Source organism: Salvelinus alpinus, chromosome 15, assembly GCF_045679555.1.
Source record: "Salvelinus alpinus chromosome 15, SLU_Salpinus.1, whole genome shotgun sequence".
Lineage (NCBI taxonomy): Eukaryota > Metazoa > Chordata > Actinopteri > Salmoniformes > Salmonidae > Salvelinus > Salvelinus alpinus.
The window spans coordinates 58,317,064-58,335,824 of record NC_092100.1 but is presented as its reverse complement, the minus strand read 5'-3'; the positions used below and the strand labels follow the sequence as shown (position 1 = coordinate 58,335,824).

Genomic DNA, 18,761 nt, shown 5'->3' with positions numbered 1-18,761 from the left:
TTTGACAATTTGTAGGGCCTTGCTCTGACCGCCTGGTATAGAGGTCCTGGATGGCAGGAAGCTACCCTCTGAAGTGCCTTGCGGTCAGAGGCCGAGCAGTTGCCATACCAGGCAGTGATGCAACCAGTCAGGATGTTCTCGATGGTGCAGCTGTAGAACCTTTTGAGGATCTGAGGCCCCATGCAAAATCTTTTCAGTCTCCTGAGGGGGAATAGGTTTTGTCGTGCCCTCTTCACGACTGTCTTGGTGTGCTTGGACCATGTTAGTTTGTTGTTGATGTGGACACCAAGGAACTTGAAGTTCTCAACCTGCTCCAGTGCTGCCCTGTCGATGAGATTGGGGTCGTGCTCGGTCCTTTTTTTCCTGTAGTCCACAATCATCTCCTTTGCCTCCTTTGGCAGTAGTCAATGAATAGCATTCTCACATAGGTGTTCCTTTTGTCCAGCTGGGAAAGGGCAGTGTGGAGTGCAATAGAGATTGTATCATCTGTGGATCTGTTGGGGCGGTATGCAACTTGGAATGGATCTAGGGTTTCTGGGATAATGGTGTTGATGGGAGCCATGACCAGCCTTTCAAAGCACTTCATGGCTACAGACGTGAGTGCTATGGGTCGGTAGTTGTTTAGGCAGGTTACCTTAGTGTTCTTGGGCACAGGGACTATGGTGGTCTGCTTAAAACATGTTGGTTTTACAGACTCGGACAGGGAGAGGTTGAAAATGTCAGTGAAGACACTTGCCAGTTGGTCAGCGCATGCTCGCTCACAGTCTTCCAGAACAGCTGGTTTCAGTGTTATTTGCCTCGAAGCGAGTTAAGCTCGTCTGGTAGGCTCGTGTCACTGGGCAGCTCTCGGCTGTGCTTCCCTTTGTAGTCTGTAATGGTTTGCAAGACCTGCCACATCCGACGAGCATCAGAGCCGGTGTAGTACGATTCGATCTTAGTCCTGTATTGATGCTTTGCCTGTTTGATGGTTCATCGGAGGGCATAGCGGGATTTCTTATAAGCTTCCTGGTTAGAGTCCGAGTCCCGCTCCTTGAAAGCGGCAGCTCTAGCCTTTAGGTCAGTGTGGATGTTGCCTGTAATCCATGGCTTCTGGTTTGGGTATGTACATACAGTCACTGTTGGGATGACGTCATCAATGCAGTTAGTGATTAAGCCAATGACTAATGTGGTGTACTCCTCAATGCCATCCTAGGAATCCCTGAAATTATTCCAATCTGTGCTAGCTAAACAGTCCTGTAGCTTAGCATCTGCTTCATCTGACCACTTTTCTATTGATCTAGTCACTGATGCTTCCTGCTTTAATTTTTGCTTGTAAGCAGGAATCAGGAGGATAGAATTATGGTCAGATTTGCCAAAATGAGGGCGAGGGAGAGCTTTGTATGCATCTCCATGTGTGGAGTCAAGGTGGTCCAGAGTTTTTTCCCCCTCTGGTTGCACATGTAACATGCTGATAGAAATTTGGTAAAACGGATTTAAGTTTCCCTGCATTAAAGTTCCCGGCAACTAGGAGCTCCGCTTATGGGTGAGCGTTTTCTTGTTTGCTTATGCCGGAATACAGCTCATTCAATGCTGTCTTACTGTAGTGCTAGCCTCTATCTGTGGTGGTATGTAAACAGCTACGAAGAATACAGATGAAAACTCTCTCTGTAGGTAGTGTGGTCTACAGGCACAATGGATTGATAGATTGATAGGCACTGACCCCGCTGAAGTGCAGTGCAGCCCCAGATGCCACGGCCCCACACACAGTGCTGAGCTTTCCCCCGGTTACCAGGTGCCAGTGGCTAAGAGAGGGGGCCCGGCTGAAACTGTCCTTCAGCTGGGAGGGCAGGGGGGCCACAGGCTCATCACAGTACTCGCCTTCCCACTCTTGGTCACACCTACATGGCGGGACGAGAGGTGAGAGAAAGGGGTAAGGAGGTTTTTGAATGGCCTCTCAGGTTGCTGTGTGTGACATTGTTGTTACGGATGTCGGGACTACTACTTCAACATGGCAATGGAACACCACATTCGTGTCTGTGATTATTCTTTCATGCTGGTGTGTTATTAAAATATCAGTCACTCACACACAGGAGCTCTGCTGGCAGCGTCCATGTCCGGAGCACATGTCGGAGCAGCCGTCTCCGATGTAGAGGTTGTCCAGAGCCCAGGTCTGCTGCTTGTCAAATGGAGCCTGCTGGAACCAACGGAACCGCGTAGCTGGAGACCTGCAGATACATTTTAATGACATAATACAACTCGTACCAACATTTAAAGCTGTTCAAATGTTTAGACAGTGATTTTGAAGAATAACAACCTCGGTTTGGTTTGGCAGTCAAACAACGTGTAACTGACCTGGCGTAGGTGGGAATGGGCAGAGTGACTCGGCCCCACTTGTTGTATATGTCTGCCACCAGCAGTCTCTGTAGGGTGTAGGAGGAGCAGTCTTGACTGGTGGGGAGACAGTCACGCACCAGAGGCTGCCAGTGCAGACCCAGGTCCAGAGAATACTCAAGCTCAATGGCTGTGATGGACAAGGGTACAGAAAGACGCATAAATCAAATCTAATGTTATTAGTCGCATACACATGTGTAACCTTTATTTAACTAGGCAAGTCAGTTAAGAACAAATTCTTCTTTACAATGACAGTCTACACCGGCCAAACCTGGACGACACTGGAAAAATTGTGTTCCGCCCTATGGGACTACAAATCACGGCCGGTTGTGATACAGCCTGTATTCGAACCAGGGTGTCTGTAGTGACGCCTCAAGCCCGGAGATGCAGTGCCTTAGTCCGCTGTGCCAAACAGGAGCAGCGGAAAATATTCATTCCCTTCTTCCACATTTTGTTATTTTGCAGCCTTATTCTAAACTTGTATTAAAAACATTTTTACCCTCATCAATCTACACAATACCCCATAATGACAAACTGAAAACAGGTTTTTAGAAATGTTTTAAAATGTATAAAAAAATTTAAACAGATATCTTGTTTGCATAAGTATTCAGACCCTTCTCTATGAGACTCAAAATTGAGCTCAGGTGCATCCTGTTTCCATTGATCATCCCTGAAGAGTTTCTACAACTTGATTGGAGTCCGCCTGTGGTAAATTAAATTGATTGGAGATCATTTGGAAAAGCACACACCTGTCTATATAAGGTCCCACAGTTGACAGTGCATGTCATAGCAACAACCAAGCCATGAGGTGGAAGGAATTGTCGGTTAATCTCCGAGACAGGATTGTATCGAGGCACAGATCTGGGGAAGGGTACCAAAAAATGTCTGCAGCATTGAAGGTCCACAAGAACACAGTGGTCTCCATCACTCTTAAATGGAAGGAGTTTGGAACCACCAAAATTCTTCCTAGAGCTGACTGCCCGGCCAAACTGAGCAATCGGGGTGAAGGGTTTTGGTCAGGGACGTGACCAAGAACGCGATGGTGACTCTGATAGTGCTCCAGAGTTCCTCTGTGGAGACGGGAGAACTTTCCTGGAGGACAACTATCTTTGCAGCACTCCATCAATCAGGCCTTTATGGTAGAGTGGCCAGACAGAAACCACTCCTCAGTAAAAGGAATATGACAGCCCGCTTGGAGTTTGCTAAAAGGCACCTAAAGGACCATTTGAAACAAGATTCTCTGATTAAACCAACATTGAACTCTTTGGCCTGAATGCCAAGCGTCACGTCTGGAGGAAACCTGGCACCCATCCCTACGGTGAAGCATGGTGGTGGTGGCAGCATCATGCTGTAGGGATGTTTTTCAGTGGCAGGGACTGGGAGATTAGTCAGGATCGAGGGAAAGATGAACCGAGCAAAGTACAGAGAGATCCTTTTATGAAAAATCCTTGGAAGATGAAAATCTTCTCCAGAGCACTCAGGACCTCAGAATGGAAGGTTTACCTTCCAACAGGACAGCGAACCTACGCACACAGCGAAGATAATGCAGGAGTGGCTTTGGGACAAGTCTTGAGTTGCCGAGCCAGAGCCCAGTCTTGAACCCTATCAAACATTTCTGGAGAGACCTGAAAATAGCTGTGTAGCAAAGCTCCCCATCCAACCTGACAGAGCTTGAGAGGATCTGCAGAGAAGAATGGAAATAAACTCCACAAATACAGGTGTGCCAAGCTTGTAGCGTCACACCCAAGAAGACTTGAGGCTGTAATCGATGCCAAAGGTGCTTCAACAAAGTATAGTATAGGTCTGAATAGTTTTGTAAATGTGATTTCTTATTTTTTAAATAATTTTTTACAATTCCCCAAACATTTTAAAACCTGTTTTTACTTTGTCTTTATGGGGTATTATGTGTAGATTGATCGGGGGGGGAACAATTTAATCCATTTCAGAATAAGGTTGTAACATAACAAAACATGGAAAAAGTCAAGGGGTCTGAATACTTTTGACGAAGTTACCATGGGCATAGGTAACAGCTAATGTTCCTAGCTCCAACAGTTTGGTAAAACATAAGAGGTCTGGTAAAGGTATACTATATATATATATATACACACTACCGTTTAAAAGTTTGGGGTCACTTAGAAATGTCCTTGTTTTTGAAAGAAAAGCTAATTTCTTGTCCATTTAAATAACATCAAATTGATCAGAAATACAGTGTAGACATTGATAATTGATGAACTTTTTGACTTTTCATCTGCTCGCGCGTCATGAATTTGGATTTGTGATCTCAAGGCGCAAACAAAAAGGAGGTATTTGGAAATAAATGATGATCTTTATCGAACAAATCAAACATTTATTGTGGATCTGGGATTGCTGGGAGTGCATTCTGATGAAGATCATCAAAGGTAAGTGAATATTTATAATGCTATTTCTGAATTCTGTTGACTACACAACATGGCGGATATCTGTTTGGCTTGTTTTGGTCTCTGAGCGTTGTACTCAGATTATTGCATGGTGTACTTTTTCGGTAAAGCTTTTATTAAATCTGAATCAGCGGTTGCATTAAGGAGAAGTTTATCTAAAGTTCCATGTATAACACTTGTATTTTCATCATTTATGATGAGTATTTCTGTACATTGATGTGGCTCTGCAAAATCACCAGATGTTTTTGGAACTACTGAACATAACGCGCCAATGTATAACAAAACATACATGTATTGTGTAACATGAAGTCCTATGAGTGTCATCTGATGAAGATCATCAAAGGTTAGTGACTCATTTTATCTCTATTTCTGCTTTTTGTGACTCCTCTTTTTGGCTGGAAAAATGGCTGTGTTTTTCTGTGACTTGGCGCTGACCTAACAATCGTTTGTGGTGCTTTCGGTATGTAAAAACTTGACTGGCCTAGACAGAGCCCTGACCTCAACCCCATTGAACACCTTTGGGATGAATTGGAAAGACAACTGCGAGGCAGGCCTAATCACCCAACATCAGTGCCCGACCTCACTTACCTAGACAGCATAGCCAGGGAACATTAATAAAAGCGAAAACAGCAATCAACAACAATCCTGAATGCTCACATTTTTACCTACTTTTCTTATAAAACTTCTATTCTCTGACTACCTTGACAAAATAAATGTAACATATTCTGACTTACATTGACAACCTGTCAAATATATATATTTTGTGGCTCACCGTAGCAGGAGTTTGTGACAGAGCATGAAGCTGAGAAATCAAACTGTATGAAAGCATCCTGTCCCAGGCTGATGTCTGTGGTGACAGCGTAGCGCGTGTTGGACTTCTCTATGAAAGCGAAGGCTGCCCCGTCAGAACCACACACGGGCATGCGGGTACCCCCGGGGTGGAGCAGCCAGGAACGCCCGTCCATAGAGGAGAAGTCGTCTTCTAAAGGACCCCAGCCACTGGCACTGCCACCCACCACCACCTGGCAGAGTAGAGAGACATAGGTTTGTGTCATATGCGTGATACTGTATTTGATAAAGATGGACAGATTGAAGGATGGATGAATAAGTGGATGAACATATATTTTTATTTATTTATATATATATATATATATATATATTTTTTTTTCACCTTTATTTAACCAGGTAAGCTACTTGAGAAAAAGTTCTCATTTACAACTGCGACCTGGCCAAGATAAAGCAAAGCAGTGCGACACAAACAACAACACAGAGTTACACATGGAATAAACAAGCGTACATTCAATAACACAATAGAAAAAAAAGACAGTGTATATACAGTGTGTGCAAATGGCATGAGGTAAGGCAATAAATAGGCCATAGTAGCGAAGTAATTACAATTTAGCAAATTAGCACTGGAGTGATAGATAGATGTAGGTAAGGTGTTTCACCTGGTCAATAACCCATGGACTATAGAAGTGTCCATTCTCAGAGGGCTGCCACCAGCGTAGGCGCGTGGAGGAGGTACGGGCACGCAGAGGGATCTCCAGGGCCACAAGGCGAGCCTGGTTACTGCTGTTGAAGAAGAGGAAGTTGATGATGATTATGATGAAGGTAATGATTTATTGTATGCATTAGTAAATCATTTTTGCGTCATTAAGCATGTCAGTATAACACAAAACAACATTTACAGGACAGTGATGTGTCACGTCCTTATCTGTTTCACCTGTCTTTGTGATTATCTCCACCCCCCTCCAGGTATCGCCCATCTTCCCCATTATCCCCATTGTCCCCTGTGTAGTTATACCTGTGTTTTCTGTTTGTCTGTTGGTCTTGTTTGTCAAGCTTAACAGCGTTTGTCCTGTCAGCTCCTGTCTTTTCCCAGCCTCTCTTTTTCTCGACACGGTCTGCATCTGGGTCTTACCTTATCCTGATATGATGTACAGTGAGAGTTATGCTAACCTGTTGGAGAAGAAGAAGTCCTGCAGCAGGCCCCAGGTCAGAGCCCCGTCTACAGAGAACTGGAGCAGGACAGGCTGGGAGCGGGGGTCTGGGGAGGCCTTACCACAGCCCAGACGCAGGAAGAACTGAATAAATCTACAAAATATATACAGTTGAAGTCGGAAGTTTACATACATACATACATACATACATACATACATACATACATACATACATACATACATACACTTTGGAGTCATTAAAACTTGTTTTCAACCACTCCACAAAGTTCTTGTTAACGAACTATAGTTTTGGCAAGTCTGTTAGGACATCTACTTTCTGCATGACACAAGTAATTTTTCCAACAATAGTTACAGACAGATTATTTCACTTATATTTCAAAGTATCACAATTCCAGTGGGTCAGAAGTTTACAGACATTAAGTTGACTGTGCCTTTAAACAGCTTGGAAAATTCCAGAAAATTATGTCATGGCTTTAGAAGCTTCTGATAGGCTAATTGACATCATTTGAGCCAATTGGAGGTGTACCTGTGGATGTATTTCAAGGCCTACCTTCAGTGCCTCTTTGCTTGATATCATGGGAAAATCAAAAGAAATCAGCCAAAACCTCAGAAAAAAAATTGTAGACCTCCACACGTCTAGTTCATCCTTGGGAGCAATTTCCAAACGCCTGAAGGTACCACGCTCATCTGTACAAACAATAGTACGCAAGTATAAACACCATGGGACCACGCAGCCGTCATACCGCTCAGGAAGGAGACGCGTTTTGTCTCCTAGAGATGAACGTACTTTGGTGCGAAAAGTGCAAATCAATCCCAGAACAACAGCAAAGGACCTTGTGAAAATGCTAGAGGAAACAGGTATATAAGTATCTATATCCACAGTAAAACAAGTCCTATATCGACATAACCTGAAAGGCCGCTCAGCAAGGAAGAGGCCACTGCTCCAAAACCGCCATTAAAAAGCCAGACTACGCTTTGCAACTGCACATGGGGACAAAGATCGTACTTTTTGGAGAAATGTTCTCTGGTCTGATGAAACAAATTTAGAACTGTTTGGCCATAATGACCATCGTTACGTTTGGAGGAATAAGGGTGAGGCTTGCAAGCCCGAAGAACACCATCCCAACCGTGAAGCACGGGGGTGGTAGCATCATGTTGTGGGGGTGCTTTGCTGCAGGAGGGGCTGGTGCACTTCACAAAATAGATGGCATCATGAGGCAGGAAAATTATGTGGATATATTGAAGCAACATCCCAAGACATCAGTCAGGAAGTTAAAGCTTGTTCGCAAATGGGTCTTCCAAATGGACAATGACCCCAAGCATACTTCCAAAGTTGTGGCAAAATGGTTTAAGGACAACAAAGTCAAGGTATTGGAGTGGCCATCACAAAGCCCTGACCTCAATCCCATAGAAAACATGTGGGCAGAACTGAAAAAGCATGTGCCAGCAAGGAGGCCTACAAACCTGACTCAGTTACACCAGCTCTGTCAGGAGGAATTGGCCAAAATTCACGCAACTTATTGTGGGATGCTTGTGGAAGGCTACCCGGAACATTTGACCCAAGTTAAACAATTTAAAGGCAATAATACCAAATACTAATTGAGTGTATGTAAACTTCTGACCCACTGGGAATGTGATGAAAGAAATAAAAGCTGAAATAAATTATTCTCTCTACTATTATTCTGACATTTCATTTTCTTAAAATAAAGTGGTGATCGTAACTGACCTAAGACAGGGCATCTTTTACTAGGATTAATTGTCAGGAATTGTGAAAAACTGAGTTTAAATGTACTTGGCTAAGGTGTATGTAAACTTCCGACTTCAACTGCATATATAATTATAATGCACATTGATAAATGTATGTACATAAATCAATGTGTGTGTGTATGTGTGTGTGTGTGTGTAAGTGTGTCTTGAGAAAATACACCTCTTTCTCTTTTCGTCTGAATTCAAATGGTTATACTTAGCTCACACATACACATTTTACTATCAATGTGAGAACCATTCCACTTAAGAAGTGAGGACCAGGTTTAAATACATTATGACACCTCAACTCACCACTAGAGGGCCTCAGAAGTTAACAGTAAACAACCTTCAAACACACACACACCACACGGTACCTTGCGTTGGAAAGGTCCATGTCGTTGGTGACCAGCATGCGAAGGCCGTCCTCGCTGAAGAACAGGTGGTTCCCACTGGACATGATGCCACATTTCCTGCTAGGTTTCCCTCCACTCAGCAGCCTAAACCGGTCAGCATCCACCGCCCCTCCTGTACACACACACACACAAGGGCAAGCAGGCATGCACACAAGCACGCACGACAAACACACACAAACGCACACACAGGCATACAAATTAACATTTTTCATTGGTAGCACTGGTGCTCTCAACTTTAAAAAGTTAGGAGCATCACATGAAATTTAGAAGCACCAGAAAGGAATAATTTTTTAATTGATTGAGATAACAGCCTATAATGGGATTTATGAATTCTAGCTACTTTTACAGCACATGTTGTGCCCAAGAAACTAATATAACACTGTTAACTAATTAGTTTATTATAAAAGCAAGTTAAAAGTTAAAAGGTGGCATGCATTGAAAACGTGTGGCTTTCTAGTGGCTTTTTCTTCTGCAAAATAACTATGAATTGTCAGACTTATTTTCAAGTAAATGTCAACATATAGCAGTACATTAAGGTGTGAGACATTCACTGTTTTACAAGGAACAATAGCAGGTCTATTTCAACTCCAGTAGCTCGAATATTCTGTAAATTCATCATTCACCTGTGGGAACATGGCAGCTCTCAATACCCAACAATAGAACGATTTAGCCAATACTATCTGAGAGATTGTTTGTGAGGAAATTACCTTTGCCCTCGACTTGCAATTAAAACCGATAAATTAACCGCTTACACTGCTCACTTCTGAAGTGGATTCCTCCTCAACTAAAGTGTAAAAGTTTGAGACAGTGGACAATGTGACAGAGGGCTGACTCCAAAAAGCGCGAACTAAGCTAGAAGGGGAAATCAATCTCCTAAAAAAGAAAACAGAATCACTCCCTGTGGGTCCTGCTTTTGGTTTCACATCCACGGGCCTATTAAAACTAAAGATAACAATTACATCATTAATAGTACATTATTTAATTAAAAATTATGGCAATGCTAGCTATTCTCTCTTGGAATTTGAAAGCGTAAACTCTCCTATTAAATGGTCCAGCTGTCTTGATATCTTATCAAGAAACCATACTGATATACTGTAGCAATCTTCCAAGAAACACAAAAAGGATACACAAATAGGTTGCTTTTTCATCAACCCCAAATAAAACTAAAGGTGTAATCATAATGATACATAAGAAACTCAAAATTACCATCTTGGATAAAAGTGAAGACCAAAAAGGCAGAATCACTATCCTTCAATGTTTCCATAATGGAAAGAAAATGGCCTTTTTTAATGTGTATGCTCCAAATTCATATGAACCCAGGTTTTTCAATTCTCTGAACAGCATATTGTTAGAAATAACTGAATTCCGTCTTGTTATTGGGACAGACGGGCATGCAGGAAAATATTGAATTAGACCAACTACTATCCATACGCAACCAAAGCTTTCCACGATATACTCTCTGAGGCCTGGCGAGCACACAATCCTAAAGCAAAAGAGTACACTTCCGATTTCATACATTATTTACACCTCTGTCTTCTTTAATCAAGAACATAGAAATTCAACATAATAAGCTTGTCTTACCACCACGCTTACTACTGCCAACTTAAAATGTCAGAATCTCCTAAGAGACAAAAGATGGCATTTCAACTGTTCCTTGTTACAAAATCCTACATTCTGTAATCGATTTGAAAATCAAATTAATTAATTAATGATGATCAATACAAAGTCAGTCGATGTTAACTGTGTTAGTGTTCCCATCAAACACATTTTTCAGACCAGGTAGCTGTTACTCTTTCCAAAGTCAAGACAGAATTCAATTTATTGATTAGACAGAAAGCAGAATGTACCATCCATCGAGTAAGACTCAACCTTTTCTTCCATGGTAATTGTCCCAGTCGTTTACTGGCCAACATTCTATGCAGTAATTATCAATTTGCTCTCGAGTGGTGCAGCGGTCTAATGTTGAGCAGGTAATATGGGTCAGATCTTTTGACCTGGTGGGGTTAAACTTCTTACGGCTGCAATCCCGTTAACGGGATGATATGACCACAGCCAGTGAAAGTGCAGGGCGCCAAATTCAAACAACAGAAATCTCATAATTAAAATTCCTCAAACATACATGTATCTTATACCATTTTTAAGGAAATCTTGTTGTTAATCCCACCAAAGTGTCCGATTTCAAATAGGCTTTTCAGCGAAAGCACCACAACCGATTATGTTAGGTCACTGCAAAATCACAGACACAGTCATTTTCCAGCCAAAGACAGGAGTCACAAAAAGCAGAAATAGAGATAAAATGAATCACTAACCTTTGATGATCTTCATCAGATGACACTCATAGGACTTCATGTTACACAATACATATATGTTTTGTTCGATAAAGTTAATATTTATATCCAAAAACCTCAGTTTACATTGGCGCCATGTTCAGAAATGTCTCCAAAATATCCGGAGAAATTGCAGAGAGCCACATCAAATAACATAAATACTCATCATAAACTTTGATGAAAGATACATGTTTTACATAGAATTAAAGATACACTTGTTCTTAATGCAACCGCTGCGTCAGATTTAAAAAAGCTTTACGGCAAAAGCACAATATTCAATAATCTGAGAACAGCGTTCAGCCACAAAAGCAAGCCATACAGTTACCCGCCAAATTGTGCAGTGAACAAAACTCATAAAAAGCATTATAAATCTTCACTTAACTTTGTTGATCTTCGTCGGAATGCACTCCCAGGACTCCCACTTCCACAAGAAATGTTCGTTTTGTTGGGTAATGTCCATCATTTATGTCCAAATAGCTATTTTTGTTAGTGTATTTGGTAAACAAATCCAAAGTCAGAAAGCGCGTTCACTAAAAGCAGACAAAATGTCCAAAAGTTCTGTAACAGTCAGTAGAAACATGTCAAACGATGTATTGAATCAATCTTTAGAATGTTTTTAACATAAATCTTGAATAACGTTCCAACCGGAGAATTACATTGACTTCAGATGTGCGATGGAACATAGCTCCCTCATGTGAACGCGCATGGTCAGAGCATGGTCAGGTCATAATAGACCTGACTAATTCCTGTCTCCTTCTGCCCCACTTTACAGTAGAGGCATCAGACAAGGTTCTACAGACTGTTGACATCTAGTGGAAGCCGTAGGAAGTGAATACAAACTCATCCATATCTCACTGTGAATTCAATAGGGTATTGGTTGAAAATCGACCAGCCTCAGAATTCCCACGTCCTGTTTGGATTTTTCCCAGGTTTTGCCTGCCATATGAGTTATGTTATACTCACAGACATCATTCAAACAGTTTTAGAAACGTCAGAGTGTTTTCTATCCAATACGAATAATACTATGCATGTATTAGCATCTGGGACTGAGGAGCAGGCAGTTTACTATGGGCACCTCTGGTTACCTTTCATTCAAGCTACTTAATACTGCCTCTGCAGCCATAAGAAGTTAAAAACAAGCCGTTTTTGCTGCAGTAATGGTGTAACCATGACGCTAATGAATCTGTGCTTGATTGTTTCTCTAGGGCACTCAGAAACAATGGTACAGCGAACCCTTATCATTACAACAATTATTATCTGCTGCCAAAATAAAACTCCTGGTCGCACAACAACTAATTTCATCACACTTAGGCGCCCTTTCTACCACAAGTGTATTAATCACATCCATTCATACAGTTCTCAAAAGATCATCTGATCAATATCAGTATTGATGGCTAAACTCTCAATATCTGAACACTGTGTTTGGACATCACAGATACAGTGACTGTCTACTAGTCTCTCACACACACACACACACACACACACACACACACACACACACACACACACACACACACACACACTTTGGCACATACTCCCTCTGCGTTTGTGCGGGTATCTGCGTTTTCTTGCACATTCAAGGAAATGTATTCAACAAGCAAGGTTAGGGTAATTGTGTGTTAAGTGTTAAGATCAGGCAGGGTTAATGGAGCCATTATCCGAAACCATACAATATCTACCAGTTCTATACCCACTGCCTACCTTCAAAGTCTTCCTTGAGGAAGTCAGGGTTGGATGTGTCAGGTTGGGAGCAGTCTGGTCCTGAGTATCCCGAGTCACACACACAGTGTGTACCCCTCACACATGACCCGTGTCCGTTACACATGTCCTGGCACTGGGGGCCAATGTACACACTGTCCAAAGCCCAGGTAGGGGGGGATGAACCGCTGGAGTAGAAGCCCTGGTACCAACGGAACCGGATGGATCTGAGAGGAGAGAGAAGAAAAAGAAGATGAAGAAGAAGAGAGAGATGGCGAGAAAGGGATCTATACACTGAGTATACAAAACATTAGGAACACCTGCTCTTTCCATGACAGACTAACCAGGTGAAAGCTATGATCCCTTATTGATGTCACTAATTAAATCCACTTCAATCAGTGTAGATGAAGGGGAGGAAACAGGTAAAAAAAATGTTTAAGCCTTGAGCAAATTGAGACATGGATTGTGTATCTTTGCCAATCAGAGACTGAATGGGCAAGACCAAATATTTAAGTGCCCTTGAATAGGGTATGGTAGTAGGTGCCAGGTTCACCGGTTTGAGAGTGTCAGGAACTGCAACGCTGCTGGGTTTTTCCTGCTCAACATTTTGCCGTGTGTATCAAGAATGGTCCACCACCCAAAGGACATCCAGCCAACTTGACACAAATGTGGGAAGCATTGGAGTCAACATGGGCCAGCATCCCTGTGGAATGCTTTTGACAAATAATGGCTGTTCAACCTAATATTAGGAATGTGTTTCTCATGTTTGGTACAATCAGTGAATATATACTGTATATATATATATATACAGTCATGGCCAAAAGTTTTGAGAATGACACATACATTTTCACAAAGTCTGCTGCCTCAGTTTGTATGATGACAATTTTCATCTACTCCAGAATGTTAAGAAGAGTGATCAGATGAATTGCAATTAATTGCAAAGTCCCTCTTTGCCATGCAAATGAACTGAATCCCCAAAAAACATTTCCCCTACATTTTAGCCTGTCAGAAAAGGACCAGCTGACATCATGTCAGTGATTCTCTCGTTAACACAGGTGTGAGTGTTGACGAGGACAAGGCTGGAGATCACTCTGTCATGCTGATTGAGTTCGAATAACAGAAGCTTCAAAAGAGGGTGGTGCTTGGAATCATTGTTCTTCCTCTGTCAGCCTTGGTTACCTGCAAGGAAACACGTGCCGCCATCATTGCTTTGCACAAAAAGGGCTTCACAGGCAAGGATATTACTGCCAGTAAGATTGCACCTAAATCAACCATTTATCGGATCATCAAGAACTTCAAGGAGAGCGGTTCAATTGTTGTGAAGAACACTTCAGGGTGCCCAAGAAAGTCCAGCAAGCGCCATGACCGTCTCCTAAAGTTGATTCAGCTGCTGGATCAGGGCACCACCAGTACAGAGCTTGCTCAGGAATGGCAGCAGGCAGGTGTGAGTGCATCTGCACGCACAGTGAGTGAAAGACTTTTGGAGGATGATCTGGTGTCAAGACGGGCAGAAAAGAAGCCACTTCTCTCCAGGAAAAATATCAGGGACAGACTGATATTCTGCAAAAGGTACAGGGATTGGACTGCTGAGGACTGGGGAAAAGTCATTTTCTCTGATGAATCCCCTTTCTGATTGTTTGGGGCATCCGGAAAAAAAGCTTGTCCGGAGAAGACAAGGTGAGCGCTACCATCAGTCCTGTGTCATGCAAACAGTAAAGCATCCTGAGACCATTCATGTGCGGGGTTGCTTCTCAGCCAAGGGAGTGGGCTCACTCACAATTTTGCCTAAGAACACAGCCATGAATAAAGAATGGTACCAACACATCCTCTGAGAGCAACTTCTCCCAACCATCCAGGAACAGTTTGGTGACAAACAATACCTTTTCCAGCATAATGGAGCACCTTGCCATAAGGCAAAAGTGATAACTAAGTGGCTCGGGGAACAAAACATCGATATTTTGGGTCCATGGCCAGAAAACTCCCCAGACCTTAATCCCGTTGAGAACTTGTGGTCAATCCTCAAGAGGCTGGTGGACAAACAAAAACCCACAAATTCTGACAAACTCCAAGCATTGATTATGCAAAAATGGGCTGCCCTCAGTCAGGATGTTGCCCAGAAGTTAATTGACAGCATGCCAGGGCGGATTGCAGAGGTCTTGAAAAAGAAGGGTCAACACTGGAAATATGACTCTTTACATCAACTTCATGTAATTGTCAATAAAAGCCTTTGACACTTATGAAATGCTTGTAATTATACTTCAGTATTCCATAGTAACATCTGACAAAAATATCTAAAGACACTGAAACTGGGACTAAACACCTCCCTCTGCAACTGGATCCTGGACTTCTTGACGGGCCGCCCCCAGGTGGTGAGGGAAGGTAGCAACACATCTGCCACGCTGATCCACAACACTGGAGCTCCCCAGGGATGCGTGCTCAGTCCCCTCCTGTACTCCCTGTTCACCCACGACTGCATGGCCAGGCACGACTCCAACACCATCATTAAGTTTGCAGATGACACAACAGTGGTAGGCCTGATCACCGACAACGACGAGACAGCCTATAGGGAGGAGGTCAGAGACCTGGCCAGGTGGTGCCAGAATAACAACCTATCCCTCAACGTAACCAAGACTAAGTAGATGATTGTAGACTACAGGAAAAGGAGGAACGAGCACGCTCCCATTCTCATCGACGGGGCTGTAGTGGAGCCGGTTGAGAGCTTCAAGTTCCTTGGTGTCCACATCAACAACAAACTAGAAAGGTCCAAGACAGTCGTGAAGAGGGCACGACAAGCCTATTCCCCCTGAGGAAACTAAAAAGATTTGGCATGGGTCCTGAGATCCTCAAAAGTTTCTACAGCTGCAACATCGAGCGCATCCTGACCGGCTGCATCACTGCATGGTACGGAAATTGCTCAGCCTCCGATCGCAAGGCACTTCAGAGGGTAGTGCGTACGGCCCAGTACATCACTGAGGCAAAGCTGCCTGCCATCCAGGACTTCTACACCAGGCAGTGTCAGAGGAAGGCCCTAAAAATTGTCAAAGACCCCAGCCACCCCAGTCATAGACTGTTCTCTCTACTACCGCATGGCAAGCGGTACCGGAGTGCCAAGTATAGGACAAAAAGGCTTCTCAACAGTTTTTACCCCCAAGCCATAAGACTCCTGAACAGGTAAACATGGTTACCCGGACTAATTTCGACCAAGCTTTAACTTCCTGACTGATGTCTTCAGATGTTGCTTCATAATTTTCCTGCCTCATGATGCCATCTATTTTGTGAAGTTGACCAGTCTCTCCTGTAGCAAAGCACCCCCACAACATGATGCTGCCACCCCCGTGCTTGGGATGGTGTTCTTCGGCTTGCAAGCCACCCCCTTTTTTCTCCAAACATAAGGATGGTCATTATGGCCAAACAATTCTATTTTTGTTTCATCAGACCAGAGGACATTTCTCCAAAAAGTACGATCTTTGTCCCCATGTGCAGTTGCAAACCGTAGTCTGGCTTTTTTATGGCGGTTTTGGAGCAGTGGCTTCTTCCTTGCTGAGCGGCCTTTAGTATTCAATTAGTATTTGGTAGCATTGCCTTGAAATTGTTGACCTTGGGTCAAACGTTTTGGGTAGCTTTCCGCAAGCTTCTCACAATAAGTTGGGTGAATTTTGGCCCATTCCTATACATATATATATATATATGTTACCTGGCCATTTGAGAAGTTTCAATGGGATGGTTTTCATATTAGTTAGGCTCTCTTCTATGTCCTGTAGTCTCTCACCCGCAGAGTCTGAGCTTGCCGAAGTGGATGACCTCCCTCCTCCAGCCCTGTGTTGTCCCGGGGTAGTAGACGCTGGCGGGGTGCAGCTCTGTGGAGCATAGGGATGAGGGCTGAGGGCCCCCCGAACACAGGGGCACCAGGAGATGCCATGTAGCCCCAAAGTCCCTGGAGAACTCCAGTCTCACTGGGTTAGAGGAGGAAGAATCTGCCGTGCAGCCCACGTTGATCTGAGAACGAATGAATACATTATTACTGCTATGTTATTGTCATTATCATTATAAAGACCACATCTGAAACACAACACAGGAAAAATAAACAGGACAAATGTTTAAATTATAAACATAATATCAATCTAATTCTTAGTTGTTATATTATAAAATATTACTAGTATAATTATGAACATTATGCAGTATTATATTCATTAATGTTCTTGCTTCAGCAAGATCACTGTAGTTATTTGATATACTACTTACTTATTAGTATTAGTGTGTTTGCATCAACAAGACCACTAGACCACATCAACAAGACCACAAGACCACATATTCAATATACTTCTGTTCATGTTTTCTATTTCACATAATTATGTTGTGATGAATTATTATAAAATAATTATGATCCTTATACAGCCCGCATTCATTTGTATCACAGAGAATCGTAATTATAATAACTTGTTATGAATATGAATCATTCATATAAATCAGTCATTATCTTTATGAAAACCCTTTGCTCTGCCCTCCACTTTTAAATTAGGATACATTTTCTCATTCTTTATCCTCTTATCTTTTCCGTCAGTATTTCTCTTTCCAACTCAATTTCTCTGTCTCTGTTCCGCTTCCCTCTTTCCTCATTCCTTTCCTCTTATACTTCCCTCATTTTCTTTCCCGCTCTGTTTCCCAACCAATCAGTCTGTTCTCTCTCTTGTCTTCATACCTCAAACTGTATGATGGTGTTTTCATTGACATCAATGTCTCTGGTGGTAATGGAATGTTCTCCCAACTCGCTGGAGACAAACACCATGGCAGACTCATCGTCCTCCCTGTACACGCACATGCATTAGACAAAGTCTGTAATCTACAGTCCTTTACAGTAGGGTTGGGGTCAAGTCCAACTCAATTGAATCAAATTCAGGAATTAAACAGACATGTTACGTTAAAAGGAGACAATGCAGCAGTTAAAAAAAAATCTCAATATCAAAAACATATTGGGTAACAATTAAGTAACTTTCCGCGATTGATTTCAATTAAAATGGACAAAAAATAACAAAAATAGCTTCTTAGCAAAGAGCAATTTCTGAAGTAAGAATGTTGCTTGTACTGTCTGGGAGTCATCCGAGTGGGGAGGAGAAAACTGAAAATTAGCTGTTATTGGCAGAGAGGTTTGGAACTCTCTTTCTGATTTACTGCCTGGTGACCAGTCAGGCCAAAACTCCATCCCACCAAAACAGTCTCAAATTTCAGTCTGTCTTTTCAAGCAGATCTTATACTAAAAGGGCATTATCATAATTTTCACAATTTCTAAGTATTATTCCAACCTCATAGTGTGGAAATATATATAAAACATAGGAAAATCACATGTTTTGACTGCACTGGGCCTTTATGAATATGTAAACTAAATTGGTAGTTAACTTCTTGAATTTACTGAATTAAAGTGGCATTGACGCACATATGTTGAATTTACATCTTAGAGGCACACAGAGATGAAGGGTTGTAGGTACAAGGTTCAGTGTGTTCACAGTGCACTAAAGGGTTGTACAACCAGTAGGTCTACTCACAGGCCACTCTTCTGGTAGGGGCAGTAGAGTCCAGTGTTGCCTCCTGGGTAGAAGAGCCAGTTGTAATCCTGGGGTCCGCCCTCGAAGCTGTCAGAGACTACAGGAGGGTTGTTGAGCGAGCTGCCATCGATGATCAGGTCATCAATCACCCACACCTCCTCTTTTTTACCTATAAGACAGAACACATATAGCCAGTCAGACATACAACGTGTCTTCATACAGTATGTCATTATTTTGAGATGTGTGTATACTGTAAGTATGAGTGTATTTGCACTTTGTCTTTGGTTGT

General features: G+C 42.6%; 1 protein-coding gene across 2 annotated transcripts in view; it reads right to left on the bottom strand.

The window, feature by feature from the left end:
- The window catches only part of LOC139540428 (reelin-like), a 261,766-nt gene that overhangs the window by 17,619 nt on the left and 225,386 nt on the right, over positions 1 to 18,761 (bottom strand). For both annotated transcript variants that reach the window (XM_071344234.1, XM_071344235.1), the window contains exons 41-51: positions 18,473 to 18,641; positions 17,632 to 17,737; positions 16,702 to 16,928; positions 12,936 to 13,159; positions 8,869 to 9,019; positions 6,747 to 6,881; positions 6,236 to 6,359; positions 5,560 to 5,809; positions 2,332 to 2,500; positions 2,064 to 2,204; positions 1,700 to 1,877 (exon numbers count right to left, since the gene is read on the bottom strand). In XM_071344234.1, coding sequence (XP_071200335.1) covers positions 1,700 to 1,877; positions 2,064 to 2,204; positions 2,332 to 2,500; positions 5,560 to 5,809; positions 6,236 to 6,359; positions 6,747 to 6,881; positions 8,869 to 9,019; positions 12,936 to 13,159; positions 16,702 to 16,928; positions 17,632 to 17,737; positions 18,473 to 18,641 — 1,874 coding nt within the window. The remainder of the gene's footprint in view (positions 1 to 1,699; positions 1,878 to 2,063; positions 2,205 to 2,331; positions 2,501 to 5,559; positions 5,810 to 6,235; positions 6,360 to 6,746; positions 6,882 to 8,868; positions 9,020 to 12,935; positions 13,160 to 16,701; positions 16,929 to 17,631; positions 17,738 to 18,472; positions 18,642 to 18,761) is intronic.